Source organism: Microcebus murinus, chromosome 18 (assembly GCF_040939455.1).
Source record: "Microcebus murinus isolate Inina chromosome 18, M.murinus_Inina_mat1.0, whole genome shotgun sequence".
Taxonomy (NCBI): Eukaryota; Metazoa; Chordata; class Mammalia; order Primates; family Cheirogaleidae; genus Microcebus; species Microcebus murinus.
In genome coordinates, this window is record NC_134121.1 from 7,384,311 (window position 1) to 7,403,538 (window position 19,228).

The 19,228-nt window shown below is 58.3% G+C and overlaps 1 protein-coding gene across 1 annotated transcript in view; it reads left to right on the top strand.

Annotated features, from left to right (window-relative positions):
- LRRC75A (leucine rich repeat containing 75A) overlaps window positions 1-19,228 on the top strand; it is a 41,222-nt gene that overhangs the window by 15,294 nt on the left and 6,700 nt on the right. Inside the window, exon 2 of the mRNA XM_020281266.2 lies at window positions 13,595-13,723. Coding sequence (XP_020136855.1) covers window positions 13,595-13,723 — 129 coding nt within the window. The remainder of the gene's footprint in view (window positions 1-13,594; window positions 13,724-19,228) is intronic.

Below are 19,228 nucleotides of genomic sequence, written 5' to 3' on the forward strand. Positions count from 1 at the left end.
GTCGCTGCTATTAAGAGGGCTAGCCTGCTGGGAGGCCTGGCTTCAGAAACCTGCAGGGGCTGCGTGGCCTTGGAGGGGTGGGAGAGAACCCACTGTTCGCCCCTCGCCCCTCAGCCGGGCTGGGCAAAGCCCCATCAGCAGTGTCTTGACTTGGACCTCCGCAGGGAACCCTGCCAGCAGCGTCTGGCTGGTGTCAGTCAGCTGGGTGCTAATCGGCGCCTCCTTGGGTGCCAGGCTCATGGGCCTGTGGGGGTGGCAGGCAGGGAGTCAGGCTGCCCTGAGGAGGAGGCAGCCTCCAAGATGGGGCCCAGGGCTGGGCAATGCCCACCTTAGCTTAGCTGTCAGCAGGAGGGTGGGGAGGCCTCACCTCCGGATACGGCTCCTGTGCGGCTGGGTGTTTTGGGGGGAGAGGGGAGCGTGTGGTTGCTTTTATTACTTTCATGGCTTTGCTTTGCTTTGGTGTCTTCCAAGCCTGAGCAGCGTGCCTCCGACTCTCAACCCAGCAGTCTTCCCTCTCCGGGTGCACAGTGCTCTCCCCCGGGCTCTGCAGGGCATCCTGTCATCCGCCCAGTCCTGTCCTCGCTCTTCTGGAAGCGTGCACACGCACATGCACAAACACACAGGCTACTTACAACTACTTGGATTTTCTGATTTAATATTCAATATATATTGAAGTGGACTTCAGGAGACCGAGGCAGGAGGATCACTGAGGCCAGGTGTTTAAGACCAGCCTAAGACCTGTCTCTACAAAAAATAGAAAGATTAGCTGGGCATGGTGGTGTGCACCTGTATTCCCAGCTACTCCGGAGGCTGAGGCAGGAGGATCACTTGAGCCCAGGAGTTTGAGGTTGCACTGAGCTATGATGATACCACTGCACTCCAACCCTGGTGACAGAGTGAGGCCCTGTCTCAAAAAAAAGATACATATATATACATATAGGTATATGTGTATGTGTATATATGTAAATGGAAAAATTTAAACCTAGTGTTTCCTTAAGCTTTTAAGTGGAATGTACCAGTTTCATTATTTTGCTCACAAATCTGGTCAATTTAAACAATTGTGTTCAAGGCTAGAGGGTTTATAACTTAAGTAATTAAATTTCTTTAAATATCTTGAAGTGATTTTTATAAACTTAAGATACCTAGTTTTCTTAAGTTAATTCATACCCACCCTAAAAAGCAGGACTCTCCCAGGTTCCTAAACAGTTCTTAAAATTTAGTAAGTTGGCCGGGCGCTGTGGCTCACGCCTGTAATCCTAGCTCTTGGGAGGCCGAGGCGGGCGGATTGCTCAAGGTCAGGAGTTCGAAACCAGCCTGAGCAAGAGCGAGACCCCGTCTCTACTATAAATAGAAAGAAATTAATTGGCCAACTGATATATATAAAAAAAAAAAAATTAGCCGGGCATGGTGGCGCATGCCTGTAGTCCCAGCTACCCGGGAGGCTGAGGCAGCAGGATTGCTTGAGCCCAGGAGTTTGAGGTTGCTGTGAGCTAGGCTGACGCCACGGCACTCACTCTAGCCTGGGCAACAAAGCGAGACTCTGTCTCAAAAAAAATAAAAAATAAAAATTTAGTAAGTTAAGCTTATAAATACGGTGACTATTAAGTTCTCTGAAACATTTCAGAACTGTTACAAACTTGGCCAAATCCTCGTTCCATGTTCTGCTTAAAATCAGTTACCCACTTTGAACTGGGATTGGAAGGCCAATCTGTTAGAGACGCTGATATGCCTAATTCTCTCAATCATTACCAATATGTGAAATGCCAGATTTATATATTCCTACGCTTAATTGGATTTCATTTCCTTGCGTACCTCCCTGTTTCATTCTAACCTTTGTGGGCTACAGACGCTGAGGAAGGAATTCCAGTCCAGAGCAATCAAGCCGTGGGTGCAGCTGCTTTTGCACCCCAGTCCCCCCTCCAGGAGGGCGGGCCTGGCCCGTGTCTTCCGGTAAAGTGACTTGTTTCCTCTTTCTCCAGCCTTCAACCCCCAGCCCCTCATCACCAGACTCCTCCTCCTGCAACCGGACAGCTTCAGCGCTGGGTTCGGTTCTTTTTGTTGCTTGGTTTTTTTCTCTTCTGAGTTCTTGCCCTGGTCTTGCAGCTATGCAGCGGCCTGCTCTTGGAGGCCAGGATTTCGAGTCCTAGGCCATGCCAGTGATGAGAACCCCAGGGAGTCAGAGGGAGACCCTCAGTAGCCCCTCCCCTTGTGGTACGGAAGTCACGCTGCTGCAGTGCCGACCAATGTGTGTATTACCGGGTTTCCCCGAAAATAAGACCTATCCATAAAATAAGCCCTAGCAGGATTTCTAAGCATTTGCGCAAGATAAGCCCTACCCTGAAAATAAGACCTAGTGATGGGCATGGCTACGCAGCACATCTGCACAACCCATGCATTTCCTCGCAGAGTGGTAAAGAAGACGAGCAGCCCTTCTCATCTGCCCCATGAGAGCTCTATGGCTCGACAGGAGAGATTGGGGCCAATGGTTCTAAAGGAAATAGAATTGCAAGAAATTCAGGATGGAATTCGGGCTTTGGAGAGTTATGATGATGTTCCAGAAGAAGACGAGTTAACTATATTTGAATAAATGTAGATTGTTGTACTGTACTTAAAAAAAAATAACACATCCCCTAAAAATAAGCCCTGGGTGTCTTCTTGAAGAAAAATAAATATAAGACCCTGTCTTATTTTCAGGGAAACACGGTAATATATTTCTGACTATTTCCAATGACTGCACTCACCACTTTTTTTCATTATGGTAAAATACACATAACATAAAATTTAACAGTGTGACCATTTTCAGGGGTACAGATCAGTGGCATTAAGCACATTCACAATGTTGTGCAACCACCACCACTTTCCATCTCCAGAACTCTTCCATCTTCCCCAATTCTACTTTCAGTCTTAATGAACTTGACTACATTGAATGACTAAATAATCTGGGTCCCTCCTATAAGTGGAATTGTACAGCATTTGTCCTTTTGTGACTGGCTCACTTCACGTAGCTTAATGTCCTCAAGGGGCGTCCTTGCTCTGGCATGTGTCAGCATGCCTTGCACCCCTTGTTTTTAAATGTTCTTTCTCCTACTGAGCTGAGCACTCCCAGGGGTCCTGTAGGCAGCATCTCTGACGGCCAGCTCCACCCGGGGAGCAGCCAACGAAGCAGAGTGTGTCGGGACTACCTGCACCGCAGAAGGCCGGGGCCGGGGAGACAGCACGTGGATCTCTGGCCCTGACGGTCCTTCGTTGCCCTCAGCTGAGGGGAGGGGTCCGGCCGACCTGCCTCGATCTTTTCCCCTTTTGCCCGGTGTGCCGCTGGGGAAAATACCACCTCTGTCCCCATTGCTGTGTTAGTTTCCTGGGGCTGCTGTAACAAAGTACTACCAACGGGGTGACTTAGGACAGTTCTGGAGACCGGAAGTCTGAGTCAGGTGCGGCAGGGCCGCACTCCCTCCTGGGGCTCCAGGGGATTCTGGTCTGTCCCCTTCCAGCTTCTGGTGGTTGCGGCCACATCACCCCGTCTCTGCCTCTGCCTTTTCTGGGTTAGTCTTCTGTCTCCTATAAGACACCTGTTTTGAATTTAGGGCCCACCTGGGTAAACCAGCGTGATCTCATCTCAAGATCCTTAACTAATCACATCTGCAAAGACCCTTTTTCCAAATGAGGTCACAGTCCCAGTTTCCAGGAACAAGGTGTGCGCGTGTCTTTTGGGGCCCACCGTTCAGCCATCTGCGTTCTGTATCCATTTCTCTACCCAGTTGTGCGTCTACAGCCGTCCCCTCCCTTCCCCGTGGCACTGTATGACCCCGTCCTTCTTCCAAAGAGACCTTTGGGATCCTGGAGAAGCAAGTCTTATCTGGACCTGGCTCCTTCACTCTGGGATGTCCTGTGTTCTCTCCCTGGGGGCTTCCTCAGGCTGCGTGCGTTACCCTAACAGCACCTGACATTTCCCTTCCTTCCCCGGGGAGTCCCCCGGAAGACAAGCCAGAATGCCACAGGGGCGGGGCGGGAGTCCAGGCACCCAGCTGAGGCCTGGTATTCCCCGGCGTGTCCCTCCCTCGGGAGCCCAGGATGTTCCAGAGGCAGGAGGAGGGCGCGTTCCGCTTCCTGCTTGCCTGCTGGACTCTAATTAATTTCCTTCTGGCGGACTGCATTTGATTACAACCTCATTAAGCAGTTTTGCACATGCGGGCTCTTGCGGTTTCGATATTGATGCTGTCTGCCGTTGCTGCTTAGTATTCAGAGCTGCTGCCTGCCTGCTCCCCGGCTCTGCTGTGGCAGAAACTGTGGAGTCACGCTGGAGGAGGGACAAGCCGAGCTAATTTCCCGCGGGGCCTTCCTTCTGGGAATGGGGTTTCAGATGAGTCTAAAGGGAAGGGGCTGAGGTTTAAAATAGAGCCTGCGCCCAGGCTGCTCCCGCTTCCCTCTGAAACACCTGAGACACACCAGAGACAGACGGACACGCGGGGACGTGCTGGGAACTGAAAACAAAGACAGGTGGACAGTCTGGGAGGAACCTCCTCTCACTGCCAGACACATGGAACTGGTCCAGGAAAGACACGATCCAGGCTCCCCTCCGGAGGCCGAGACTCCCGAGGAAAGGGGGCAGCCGCTTTTTCCCTCCATCCGAGGACATCAGGCGACTGGCCCCCACCGCGCAGGTGACTGTTTGGGGGTAGGGACAGGGCTGCCTCCCCTGTCCCCTCCTTGCACCCTCTCCCACGCCTCTGTCCGAGTCCCTTCGGAGGCAGCTGCCCTGCGGAAGCAGCAGGAAGGAAGGGGAGAGAGGGCAGTCGCAGAAGCATGGCTGCTGTCCGCACCCCCCAGTCCAGCCCGGCTGGTGGACTTGGCCGAGCACGAGAACTGTCCTGGCACACAGACGCTATTGCAGATTTCCGTGGACGCCACTGTTAGGAGACCCAGGCCGTGAGGTGGGTGAAGCTGTCCCTTCTCAAGGTCAGAGTCGTGTCAGTTCCGTGTTTGGGACTCAGCCCGGGGCTGGGCTCCCGACAGGCCAGCGCCGGGGAGGTGGGTTCAGCTCCTACCGTGAGGAGGACAGGGACAGAGGTGCCGGTAGATGCGGGTCTCACTCCATCTCGCCTTCTTCGAGGTGAGAGAGTGGGGAGAGAACACCTGGACGCAGGACAAACACCCTGCAGCCTGGACCCCACCTCTGAAACTGAGCTGCGGCCGGGTCCAGGAAAAGGCGAACCTTGTGGGGAAAGAACAAAAGGCCACGAGAGGAGGCCAAGCTGAGATGGAAAAGAGAACCAACAAGATGAGGTGAAAGGGGAGATTAATGAGCGCAGTAAGAATTGCAAGAAGATGAAGCGCTAGCCGATCTGCCGTCCTCACGGAGACGCAGGGATGGCGGCGGGACATGACGTCGGTGGCTTGGAGGGCGCACTCGAGCCCTCCACGACAGCGTGTTATGCAAAGAATACAAAAAAGATAAGTCCGGAAACGCAGAGCCAGTGTCGTCTTCCTGAAGAATAGCCGGGCTGGGGGAAGGTCTGCGTGTGCAGAGGGAAGGACCCCAACCCCGGAGGTGAATCGGTGAAGGCCGGCCCGGGACTGCCCGGCGGGAGCACGTTGCGAGGGGCAGGAACGAGGCCGCGCGCGCCCGCCTGCGCCCTCCTGTCTCAACAAGGCGTGTGTGCCTGCCTGCTGGGGCCACACCCTTTTTTAAAAAATTGTAGTAAAATACACAACATAAAATTTACTATCTCACCCATTTTTAAGTGTGCAGTTCAGTGGCATTAAGTGCGTTCACTTTGTTGTACAACCAACCTCCAGAACTCCCTTCATCCCGCCAAACGGAAACTCCAGCCACAAACACCAACTCCCACCCTCTGCCCCAGCCCGGCACCCAGCGCTCCGCGTTCTGTCCCTGGGAATTAACTACGCCAGGGAAGCACACAATATACATTCTTTTTGTGTCTGGCTTATTTTCCTTAGAATAATGTCCCCAGGGTTCGTCCCTGTCCTAGCAGTCAGGATTGCCTCCTTTTTTTTTTTTTATTTATTTATTAATTTATTTTAGACAGAGTCTCACTTTGTTGCCCGGGCTGGAGTGCCATGGTGTCAGCCTGGCTCACTGCAACCTCCAACTCCTGGGCTCAAGCAATCCTCCTGCCTCAGCCTCCCGAGTAGCTGGGACTACAGACATGTGCCACCGTGCCCAGCTAATTTTTTCTATAGATATATTTTTTAGTTGGCCAATTAATTTCTTTGTATTTTTAGTGGAGACAGGGGTCTCACTCTTGCTCAAGTTGGTTTGGAACTCCTGACCTTGAGCAATCCACCCGACTCGGCCTCCCAGAGTGTTAGGATTACAGGCGTAAGCCACCGCGCCTGGCCTGCCTCCCTTTTTAAAGCCGAGTAATAGTCCATGGTGAGGATAGAACACATTTTGTGCTCCACCCGTCTGTCACTTCCACCTTTTGGCTACTGTAATGCTGCTATGAACATAGAGGTACAAATGTCTGTTTGAGTCCCTGCTTTCAGTTTATTTGGTTACGTATTTCCAGCAGTAGAATTGCTGGATTATATGATAACCCTATGTTAAATTTTTTAGAAACTGCCATACCATTTTCCATGGTGTCTGCACCCTTTTGCATTTCTACCAGCAGGACACAAAGGTTCCAATTTCCCCACGTCCTCACCAACCCTTGTTATTTTCTGGGGTTTTTTTTTCGTGGCTTTTTGGATCAGAGAAGTTAAATTGGTTTGTATTAGGAAGAGCAGGGCTGCATGCCCAGAGGGTCTTCGGGCAGAATGTGGGACAGGGGGCAGCAGGAGAGACAGGGAGGGGTTTTAGGAGTTGGGGGTGCCGTGAGTGGGGTGCATGACTTTGATGACTTTGAGCAATTGCCATGAAGATATCGGGTGCTTTGTGGGCACCCTGGGTGCTGAACTGGTGTTCCCAGGAAGGGACAGTGTGCTGGCACTTTCTAGGAGACACAGTGGGGGCCTGGTTAGAGGCCAAGACAGCCCTACAGGCACCAGGGCTGAAAAAGCAGCCAAAGAAAGGAAAGTCCACCTGCAGGACTGGGAGCCCGAGGGCGTGGGGTGTGTCCAGGGCTTTTGCAGGCAGTATCTGATGAGCCAGGTTGTCTTCAGAGGTGACGTCAGCATGCAGGCGTTTTCAGGTCGGCCAGAGCTCCGGAAGGAGCCGCTGTGCGTTTCTTCCGGGGTGAAACGTGCAGCGACGTTCCGCTGTGCAGGGACACGAGGTCAAGGAAGCCTCGAGGAACGAGGAGGGGCTGTGAGCGTGCACGCTCGGCGCCAGTGCCTTGCGCACACGTCTGCAACCCCAACACAGAAGGCCCGGTGAGACCATAAATAGGGTCATCTTTGCATTTTAAAAAATAATAGTAGCAGTCAGGATCTAAAAATCCCCAATTATACCGAGAAAGACTAATAAGAGGAGGGAGCAGTTCTCAGGCAGGTGTCAAAACTCCCCAGGGGTGCCCCGCCCAACCCCTTTCCTGAGCTGTCCCCCAAATGCCTACGGGTCCTCGTCCCCCAGCACTGGCTCCCCAAGGCCGTTGTTCACTGGGTGGAAAGTCCAGGGCCCCGTCCCTCGGGTTGGATGTGACTCCTTCTACCCGACAGCAGGTGGACACGGGCTCCTCTGGACTCCTGAGCGCCACCACACGGAACTGCGCCTGCAGACGGGAGCCTCACTGCAGCGTCAGGGTGATGGGGGACAGAGCTGTGTGTCAACGGTTTGCCCAGGACCCCAGGGACAGCCTGGGGAAGCTCAGCCCCTCCCAGCGGGTCCCCAGCTCCTAACCCGGCTACCCACCCTCAGCCTCTTTCTCCCAACAACCACATTCTTCTAACCCTGCGACTCAAAGGTTTTTTGGTTTTGGGGTCCCTTTATCCTCTTTAAAATGATTGAAGACCTTAAAGAGGTTTTCTCTATGTAGGTTGTATCACATATCTTTTTTTTTTTTTTTTTTTTTTTTTTTTGAGACAGAGTCTCACTTTGTTGCCCAGGCTAGAGTGAGTGCCATGGCGTCAGCCTGGCTCACAGCAACCTCAATCTCCGGGGCTCAGCGATCCTACTGCCTCAGCCTCCCAAGTAGCTGGGACTACAGGCATGCGCCACCATGCCCGGCTAATTTTTTTTTGTATATATTTTTAGTTGGTCAATTAATTTATTTCTATTTTTTTGGTAGAGACTGGGTCTCGCTTAGGCTGGTTTCGAACTCCTGACCTTGAGCAATCCGCCCGCCTCGGCCTCCCAAAGTGCTAGGATTACAGGCGTGAGCCACCACGCCCGGCCTGTATCACATATCTAATGCGAGTTACCGTGTTAGATATTAAAACAAAGAGATTTTAAAGATTTCCTTATTCATTCATTTAAAATTAATACATTCAGCCTGGGTGCAGTGTGGCTCACGCCTGTAATCCTAGCATTCTGGGAGGCCAATGCGGGCGGATCGTTTGAGCTCAGGAGTTTGAGCCTGAGCAAGAGCAAGACCCCGTCTCTACTAAAAAAAAGAAAGAAAGAAAGAAATTAGCTGGACAACAAATGTATCTATAGAGAGAGAAAATTAATGCATTCACATGTGGAAGAAATAAATTTTTACAAAAATAACTATGTTTTCCAAAGGAAAAAAACTTAAGGCCAGGCGTGGTGGCTCACGCCTGTAATCCTAGCACTCTGGGAAGCCAAGGCGGGTGGATTGCTCAAGGTCAGGAGTTTGAAACCAACCTGAGCAAAAGCGAGAGACCCCATCTCTACTAAAAAAATAGAAAGAGGCTGGTCCGAAGGTAGTGAGTTATCTCACGTGATTGTTCACAGTCAGTTACAGATTGAACTCCTTGTTCTACTACTTTCCCCCCTCCTCACTACTGCACTTGACTAGTCTTAAAAAAAAAAAAAAATTAAAAAAAAAAAAATAGAAAGAAATTAATTGGCCAACTAATAATATATAAAAAATATTAGCTGCATGCCTGTAGTCCCAGCTACTCAGGTGGCTGAAGCAGGATCTCTTGAGCCCAGGAGTTTGAGGTTGCTGTGAGCTAGGCTGACGCCACGGCACTCTAGCCTGGGCAACAGAGTGAGACTCTGACTCAAAAAAAAAAGAGCTTAAGTGAGAAAAGTGGTGTTGTTTCCCATTTTGTGACTCTCTTTGCCGTCTGGCCTCCTATTAGACAGCTGCGTTCTCAGAGGCGTGCTTTCAGGTCTTGCAACAGGTTATTTGATTGAAGAAAATCTGGCACCACGCAGCTGGATCTCGGGGAAAGAGGACCCCGCTGTGCCCTTAAAACAGTTTCCATGGCTCCTCCCAAGGTCTTTGGGCAGCACTTTGAGAAATGTTCTTCTGACCCCACCCCACCCCCCGTGTGACTCTCTACTCACCCTTTGGAAACTCGTACCCCAGCCCCAGGCCCCATCTCTGGCCCCATGCAACGAGCCCCCAAACCCGGGTATTCGGGCCGTGGCCGTGCGGGGCCCACTTCCTCGTGCGGCGAGCGTGGGCCGCAGGTGGGGCGGCTCGGTCCCAAGGCAGTGAGTGACTCAGTGGCAGGCCAGCCACACTTCCTAAGCGTCACTCCCCACCAGCCGTGACTCAGGCACACCTGCTGGTGTTCCCAGACTTCCTCGCATGGCTCCTAGAGCTGGTGCGGCTCAGCGGTGAGGAAGGTGGGCTTCCCCTCGATGCCCCGTGCTCCGCAGGGCAAACCAGCCCGCCACGGGTAGCCGCGCCCGGGGGCCTGCAGGGACCACATCTGCATCCAGCTCGTCACACCCCTCATGCATGCAGCAGGCTTCACGTGCCCCATCTCGTCCCCAGGGCCAGGGCAGAGCCAGTGTCAGCGGCCCCAGGGCCGGTGTCCGTGCCGGCCACGTGCAGACGCAGACGGCCCCTTCCTGGCGCTATGGCCCAGGCTGCAGCCTTCTGTGCCCCCTGAGGGTCTGGTGAGCTCCCCTCCCTACCCTGCCCCGTGAGTGGCCCCCAGTGGGTGGGGACACAGTCAACCCAATAAACCTGCGTGGGGGACGCATGGAGAGGACACCAAGGAGACCAGACGTGGCCAAAGTCCTCAGGACCCGAAGTGCCCTGGAACTGCACAAGCGTTCTGTGGGTCTAGGCGGGGTAGAAATAGAGAAATAAAGCAATAAAGTGTGAGCGGCCTCTGGCCAGGCTCCATCTGGTTTCCCGCTGCGGCCCAGGGACCTTGGGGAGCCCCACCCCAGCTGGAGTTCACGGGGAGGGCGTTGGCCATGACTTACAGTGGCCCAGTGGCCTTCCTGGGGGACCCCGCCCCCTGCGCCCCCTCCCTGTCCTGCCCCTCCTAAGCAAGGACTGCGCGAACCCAGAGGGCAGCACTGCGGGGGATGGGGCCGCTGTCGGCCCGCTGTGCGCCCAGGTGCGGGCGCAGGCGATGGCCACAGCGTGGCTCTGGGGAAGGACATTCAGGTCTTCCCAGACCTGCCCAGCCTTCTGAGTTGGCACCTATGGTTTGCTTAGGACAGGACAGCCTCGACTGGCCTTGGGGAGGGGGTCTGGGAAGACGACGCGGGGCTGGTAAGAGCACGAGAACCCTCAGCGGTCATCTAGTCCAGGCTCTTCAGGTTTTCTTTGGCCACAGAACTGCCTGTCTGTCTGTCTGTCTGTCTGTCTGTCTGCAGAGCAGCTGTCTGGAGCTGCTGTGCTGGGCGCCGTGGCTGGCAGCCTTGCTGCCTCCTCTTGCCCTGCTCTTGCCCACCCTTGCTCCAAGATCTCGGGATACAGCTCGCTAACTGCTAGTGCCATTCCTCTGCCCTTCGCAGATGGGGAAAGAGACCCCAAGAGGGAAGTGGGAAGTCTCCTGCCACAGACTCACAGTGAGCTGGGCTCCAGCCACAGCCTAGAAGCCAGCTTTTTCTCCCAGGGGCATCTGGGCACGGGCAGCAGGGATGGCCGTACGGGAAGGACCGCTGGGTGCCCAGGGCACACACGGACGGGGATACACAGGGGCAAAGCGGAGGAGAGACAGAGGCCGGCATCACATCAACAACTACACAGGAGTGTCCCAGCTCGCAGACCGTCTGCAAAGGAAAAACTATTCCAAGCCTCTGACCTTCTCCCTGTGGCCACAAGTCCAGCCTCTGACCTTGGGAATAAGCCCCCGTTTCCACCCTCTTCTTCTGCCCTCCTCCCCCACCTCCCTGTCCCCAGGAAGGGGAGCCTCAAGCCGTAAGCAGGGTCTGGCTGGGGAGCCAGATGCCGGGCCACAGCCTCTTTGGCCACACGGGCCTTCTGAGACCAAAGATAGGAGCCCTTGACTCTCAGCCTTCCCACCTACCCAGCCTCCTCCGGCCCCGGGGAGGCGCAGCTGTGACTCTGCGTGTTCCTGGGTGATGCTTTGTGTCCTGGGACCCCGCGGGTCCATGCAGCTCCTGCACACGCTCCTGGCTGCAAGGCCGGCATGGACTGCGTGTGCCAAGGTCCCTACCCTGCCCTGTGTTTTTCTAGGAAGAGAGGTGGTGGCTTTCGACACATTCCCAAATGGGTCTGTGCATAAGGAGAGGAGAGGTCTTTCCAGGAGGAAGGGCAGAAATAAAGAAGGGGCAGAGAAGCAGAGCCACTGCTGGTGACTCTCCTCCCTGTCAGAGGCTTTACATGTATTACTTGGTGTTGTTTCTCTCACATACTTGTGATGCTGGAGTCACTGTCCCATTCTACAGATGAGGAAAGTGAGGCCTACTGATGTTAGGTCGCTTGCCTCTGGACACAGCACTGTCTGAGGAATGGAACACACAGGGCAGGGCCAGAGGTCCGAGGCCAGTGTTATACTAGGGACTACAGGGGCTGGGTCTAGACCTTGGCAGCCAGAGCAGAAGCTTCCTGCCACTGCATCCACGCCAGACCTTGAGCCCCGGATCCAGGTCCCTGGAATTATGTCGGCAGCCAGAAAACCTGGGCAGGGCTGGCAGTTTGCCTGCAAGCTTCATTCCTGCCATGTGAAAAACAAAGCCCTCCAGTCCAGCCCCTCGTGTCCTCACTGACGCGGGAATGAAACTGTAAGGAGCGGCAGGGAGCAGAGTGCCCCTAACCGTGCAGGTAGGACCTGGCTGGCACGCGGGCTCTGAGGGGCTGTCCCCAGGAGAGAGGCCGTGGCATCTGGGTCCCTCCAGATCCACCCAGCAAAGACCCTTAAATTTGCTCATAGAAAATCCAGACACCAAAAGGCAGAGCAGAGTCCCTGCCCTCCACCCCCCTCCGGCCCTGCTCACCGCGGTAGCTAATAGCAGACGGGACCCTGCAGAAGGGGCCCCGGGCGGCGCCTGGCCCACCCCACCCTTCCTGAAATCCTGGCAGCTGGAGCTGTCAGCCACTGTGGGCCTCGGCCCAGCCTGCCCACCTTGCCGGGAGTCTAGGAATCACGTGGGGAAGGTGTTTAGGAAAGATCGGAGTATCCCAACTAAACAACAAGGAGCAAACCCCCGCTGGAACTCAGCTGGTCACCCACACACTCCCCATCCCAAGGTCGCCGGGCCTCCCAGGCCCGGGCCTCCTCTGGGCTGCGCTGGCTCGGGGAGCTCCGGAGTGCGCGGCGGGTGGGCCTGCTTCCCCGCCCAGCCGGGGCACCCCGTTCTCCGGGTGGGAATGTCGTCATTGCCTGCTCTGTGCAGGTTGCCACAGAGGGGACCACAGCTCTCACCAGAGACGGCGGGAGTTGGGGGAGGCAGCCTGACAGGGCCAGGAGCTGTGGCCACACTCCCGCACGTGGAGCGGCACAGGGCTTAGTCCAGCCCCCCACACCCCCGCCGCGGGCAGACAAACTTCTTACTTCTCTAAAGGAGATGGCTCCTCCAGCTCAAGGGGTCCCTGACCTCCTTGGAGGAAGGTCGGAGAATCCTTCGATGGCCCCTTTGAAGGTGGCCAGAGATCCTCCTGCTTCTGCTGTTTCCTCAGATGCCAACACGCCGTATTTGGGGCAGTGTGTCCTGAAGCCCCAGACCCGCGTCCCTCCCCAGACCCGCGTCCCTCCCCAGACCCGGGGACCTCTGCTCCAGCGGCTTCTGCCAGCCCCCCATCAGGGGACCCCGCCTAACTGCCTTCCCGAGGGGGTCCTGGCGGGAGCGCTCTGGGTGCTTGGCAGCTTCTCCCTGCAGCCCACAACGCAAAGCCCCCAAGGCAAGGGGACGCTGGGGTCACGTCCTCTACAGATGGGGCAGTCAATATAACTTCAGAAGCAGGAAGAAACCACAAATTTACATCGATAAACCGTCCTGTCACAGGCAGAGTTTTGCTGTGCATGCCGGCTCCAAATTTTGCCCCTGAAGCAGCCACCGACACCGTGGCAGGCGCCTTGGCTTCACCCTCCGGGCGCCGGAGAGACTAGGCCGGCGGGAGAGAGGGCGCGCACAGACGGGCCGCACTGCAGCCCCTCCCTTCCTCAGCTTGCAGAGGGGAGGAACAGGCCTGCTCGCCCAGGCCCGCGGAGGTTCTGCAGGCGCTTCCCTGCCAGGGCTCTGGGGGGCCGAGCCACCGGCAGGGGCACCCAGGGCCTGCGCCGCTTCTCCTGGGGGTGCCGGGCGGGGAGGGCGGGCGGCCACCCTGACCTCTGGGCACCCTTGCTCTCGCAGGACCTGGGCATGGAGTCGACCTCCCTGGACGACGTCCTGTACCGCTACGCCAGCTTCCGCAACCTGGTGGACCCCATCACTCACGACCTCATCATCAGCCTGGCGCGCTACATCCACTGCCCCAAGCCGGTAGGCGCTGGGCGGGAGGCGGGCGCCGTCCGGGCAGGAGAGGCCCCTCCCGCAGGCACCAAGAGGGTGGGCTGAGGTGCCCTCCCTAGCGCCATCAGCACAGATGGGTTTTGTTTGGCCCACAGGGTGAATTCGTTGCCAACATTTAAAAACGATCATTTTTCACATGATCCCTATATTCAGCTGCCCTTGAAAAACCGGAAACTGCAGCAACATGAAGCCCTGTTCCTACAGGGCTGCAGCTGCGTGGCCATCCCTGTTGTGTGGGGCCAGGTGCACCGTGTACAGTTGTACAGGTTATACACTGCACAAACACAGGCTTGCAGGGAGGTGGGGTGGGGGGAAGCAGGGGAGAGCTAAAACCCAGCGCTCTCCCTGCCCACCACACCATGACCTGTGCGGGACTGTGTCCCCCCCAGAGGAGGACGTGCTCTTATCTGCACAGAGGTGGCCCGGAGGCCGGCAGCGGCCTGCGCGGGGCTGTCCGGGTTGCCTCAGTCCCCACCACGCCCAGTTGTCTCCAACTCTGGGTGAGGTCCTTCGACGCCCGCCCCTTCTCTCGTGTCCATTTCCTGCGTGGCCCTTCAGGAGGAAGAGCCCAGGGCTCTCCAGGCCCCCAGCTGGCCTGGCCCCTTCGGGTGGGAGGTTCTGCGCGTCCCTGCGGCTCGCGGGCCAGGCCGGCCTTGCAGGGAGCCGGGGGCCCAGGCGGGGCATCTGCATACGGAGCTTCTCTCTGTCCATGGCCCACTGCATCCCTCAACCCCCAGCAGCTGCTAAAGAGGTGGCCATGGCGGGGACGCAGGGCAGGACCGAGGGCCGCTGGAGGGAAGCGTCCCCGTGCCCCTGGCGTGATACCTTGCTCGCTGGGCACGCAGCGGGTGGGAGTCGGCCCCTGCGCGGGAGGAGGGGGAAGACGGGGGAAGGGGGGGAGGGGGGAGGCGGGGGGAGGGGGGAGACTGGGGGAGAGGGGAGGCGGGGGGAGGGAGAGGCGGGGGGAGGGGGGAGACGGGGGGAGGGGAGGCGGGGAGAGGCGGGGGGAGGGGGAGGTGGGGGAGGGGGAGGGGGGAGGGGGAGGGGGGAGGGGGAGGCGGGGTGAGGGGGAGGCGGGGTGAGGGGGAGGCGGGGTGAGGGGGGAGACGGGGGAGGGGGAGGCGGGGGGAGGGGAAGGTGGGAGGGGGAGGTGGGGGGAGGGAAGGTGGGAGGGGGAGGTGGGGGGAGGGGAGGTGGAGGGAGGGGGGCTGGCTCCGTCTCCCGCTTTCTCTAGGGCCCGCCCCTCCAGTGCGGGGCGGGGGCTGCCTGGCGCCAGGACAGCGCGGAGCCTGGGCTGCACCTCGAGTGGGAAGGAAGGCCACCATGCGGGAGGGAAGGAGGGCTGCGGGTAGCGCGGGAGGGAAGGAGGGCCGCGGATGGTGCGGGTGGGAAGGAGGGCCGCGGGTGGCGCGGGAGGGAAGGAGGGCCGCGGGTGGGAAGGAGGGCTGCGGGTGGCGCGGGAGGGAAGGAGGGCCGCGGGTGGCGCGGGAGGGAAGGAGGGCCGCGGGTGGCGCGGGTGGGAAGGAGGGCCGCGGGTGGCGCGGGTGGGAAGGAGGGCCGCGGGTGGGAAGGAGGGAAGGAGGGCCGCGGGTGGCGCGGGTGGGAAGGAGGGCCGCGGGTGGCGCGGGAGGGAAGGAGGGCCGCGGGTGGCGCGGGAGGGAAGGAGGGCCGCGGGTGGCGCGGGTGGGAAGGAGGGCCGAGGGTGGCGCGGGAGGGAAGGAGGCCGCGGGTGGTCCGGGAGGGAAGGAGGGCCGCGGGTGGCGCGGGAGGGAAGGAGGGCCGCGGGTGGCGCGGGAGGGAAGGAGGCCGCGGGTGGTCCGGGAGGGAAGGAGGGCCGCGGGTGGCGCGGGAGGGAAGGAGGGCCGCGGGTGGCGCGGGTGGGAAGGAGGGCCGCGGGTGGCGCGGGTGGGAAGGAGGGCCGCGGGTGGCGCGGGAGGGAAGGAGGGCCGCGGGTGGCGCGGGAGGGAAGGAGGGCCGCGGGTGGCGCGGGTGGGAAGGAGGGCCGCGGGTGGCGCCGGAGGGAAGGAGGGCCGCGGGTGGCGCGGGAGGGAAGGAGGGCCGCGGGTGGCGCGGGTGGGAAGGAGGGCCGCGGGTGGGAAGGAGGGAAGGAGGGCCGCGGGTGGCGCGGGTGGGAAGGAGGGCCGCGGGTGGCGCGGGAGGGAAGGAGGGCCGCGGGTGGCGCGGGAGGGAAGGAGGGCCGCGGGTGGCGCGGGAGGGAAGGAGGGCCGCGGGTGGGAAGGAGGGCCGCGGATGGCGCGGGAGGGAAGGAGGGCCGCGGGTGGCGCGGGAGGGAAGGAGGGCCGCGGGTGGTGCGGGTGGCGCAGGAGCCCGAGGCGGGCGAGGGGCGGACTGGGCTCGCCGGCCTGTGGGGGCGGTGCAGGGGCAGGCCAGCCTTCCCGAGCAGACCCGGCCGCAGCACGCAGGGGTGGCCGCCCCACGGGACTCTTGGAAAAGAGAAGACACGAGAGATGCTATTTTAATGTCCATTTTTGAATTGAGGAAAACAAAATTCAGGTAATTCAGCGACCTGAGAAAGGTTGGGGCCCACGCGGTCACCGGTGCTGGGGGACACGGCACGGGGCTCTGGGCCGTCCCTGCTCGTCACTGCTGGGTGCCCCCTCCCCAGCCCTTCTCACGGGCCCAGGACAGCCGCGGGAGAGAAGGACCCGCCATCTCTCTGAGCTGCCCGTCAGAGCTGTGACTCCAGGGCGGTGGGCACGTGGGCCGAGGACGCCTGTCCTCTGACCTGCCCTCTGACCGGGCGAGGGGCTGTGCCTGGGTTCGAGTGGCTATAACAAATCATCATGGACTGGGGCTTACAAACAACACAAAGTTATTTCTCACAGTCTGGAGCTGGAAGTTGAAGATCAGGGTGCCGCTGGCGGGTGCTCATAATCCCAGCACTTTGGGAGGCCAAGGTGGGAGAATCGCTTGAAGCCAGAAGTTCAAGAACACCCTGGGCAACACAGCAAGACCTTGTCTCTTAAAAAATTAGCCAGGCATGGTAATGTGCCCGTAGTCCCAGCTACTCAGAAGGCTAAAGTGAGAGGATCACTTGAGCCCAGGAGTTTGAGGCTGCAGTGAGCTATGATTGCACCACTGCACTCCAGCCTGGGAAACTCTTGTCTCTAAAAAAAAAAAAAGTGAAGACTGAAGATACCAAAGCCCATGGAAAACTGTCTGTTTTTATGCTTAGGTCTGATGGAGAATGGGCAGCTGTGCAGAAAGCGACTGCTCCAAAAACGGCAATAGGCTGGGAGGGGCCCAGCAAGGCCCGTCTGCTCAGATTCACCTTGGCCTGTGTAGTGTCCCTTCGTCCTGGGTGTGGGCAGGACGCCCTGGAACAAGTGTCTTCAAGGGGGAAGGGAGAGAGTGACCTTTCTAGGTTTTGTGTGGCTGGCTTTGGGGACGGGTTCTGGTTTATTTTTTCCTTTTTTTTTTTTTTATTTTTTTGAGAGAGTCTCACTCCATTGCTCAGGCTGGATTGCTGTGGTGTCAGCCTCGCTCACAGCAACCTCAGACTCCTGGGCTCAAGCCATCCACCCACCTCAGCCTCCCAGAGTGCTAGGACTACAGGCATGAGCCACTGCGCCTGGCCTAATTTTTCTATTTTTAGTAAAGATGGGTCTCACTCTTGCTTAGGCTGGTCTTGAACTCCTGGCCTCAAACAATCCTCCTGCCTCGGCCTCCCAGAGTGCTAGAACTACAGGTGTGAGCCACCTCGCCCAGCCTGTTAGCTATTGTTAACATTGAGTTCGACAAGCCAGGGGGAACTCATTTCTGTGAGAACATTAGCGCACATCTAGTCTCAAGTCAGCTCTATTAGGTGTCCCCTAATAGAGCTAATCTACTGTACCTGTGTACCCCGCAAGGAGCTGGGCTCCCAGGTTGTGGCCAAGCCTTGCGGTCCCGAGCATCGCCCTGCGCGCGGCTGCCCCCTTGTGGCAGTAGCGCGGCATTGACGCCTCCTCTTCCTCTCTGTTCCCTTCCTTCAGGCTCAGCTGCGCAGGCCTAGAGGGTGGAGGGAGTCCGTCCATGGCCCAGATCTTGGAAACTTTGGGAAGTTGTTGGAGGAAGAGCTCAGTTCTCTATTTTGGAGACTGGCAACGTTCTGTCCTGGGAGGGGGGGTCCCAGCATGACTCGGACCAGACTACCTCATCCCACCACGTTGTCCTTGCAGCCTGAACCGGTGCTTCTCCACGGTGGGGAGCTTTTATTTAATAAATCCCTGTGCCCGAGCTGCCCACCATCACTTGGGCAGCCAGGGCATCAGTGTCTTTTAAAGCTCCCCCCGGCATGCAAGGTTCTACGGTGGGGAACTGTGGTCCTAGAGGTGCTATCTCTGTTGTCACCTCCCATTCTCCCTTTGGCCTCCCAAGTTGGCCTTCAGCCTGGCCCCCACCACAGCCACCCCTCCCTGAGCCTGTGCCGGCCAGGGCCTCATTGGAGACCTAGTGGCCTCTGTGGGGGTCTGACCCCACCTGCCACCCTTCTCCTTGGTACCCAGGCTCTGCTTCCTTCTCCTGCTCTGACTCCTGTGTCTGGTGTTCCCTGCGTCCCCCTCGGCTCATTCCCTGGCCAGAGATGCTCATCAGATGCAGATGAATGTGCCCAGCCCGGACCTGTCTGGAGCCCCCACCCCATGAATCCAATGCCACCCCCAGCTGGAGGTCCCATAGGCCCCTCAAACTAATCACGGCCCCACGTGAGCGGGTCGTCCCCCACACTGCCTTTTCACCCTCTTCTCTGAAGCCCCCTGTCTTCTACCCAGGTCCCAAGCCCAAAGCCTCAACCCTCCCCACACCCCCAAGCCCGTGCTCAGACTGTTTCCTCCTCACTCAGGGATGACTCGTGTTTCCTTTTTCCATCCAAAATCACTAACCCACGTGCTCTTAAAAGCTGAGCTCCAATCTGAGCCTGGGCAGAAGTAATCTCTCTTTACCCAGCCGGAGTTCGGCGCCGGCCGCCCTGGCGCACAGCAGAGTATTTGGCCAGCGTGGCGGAGAGCCGGCTGCGTGTCGGGCTCTAGTAGACTACTGCTACCGCACCAGTAGCGACTCGCCTAATCCTCACACTCCTGTGAGCTCCCCTCACAGGTGCTGATGGGAGGCACAGAGAGGCCAAGCGTTTGCCCAGAACCACACAAGAGGGGACAAGGAATGGAATGCCAGGACTGGAATGCCCGCAGTTTGGCCCCCAGTGCCCGCTCTTAGTTAAGCGCAGCGCGCTCAGTGCTGGCTTCTCCACTAGCAGAGCCGCGGTCAGCGCCGCCGGGCGCCCACGGCGCGGCCAGGCGCTGCACAGGCGGGGCGGCCCTCCCACCCCGCGCTGCCGGCCACAGGTGCGTCTCTGCACCAGGCCTGGCTCTTGCTGCCTTGGCCCGTGGCACTGGACGGTTGGCAGGCGCACACTCTTGACCCGCACTCCCTCCCAGACGGGCTTCGTGCCCCCTCTGCCCAGCAGGTCAGGCCCAG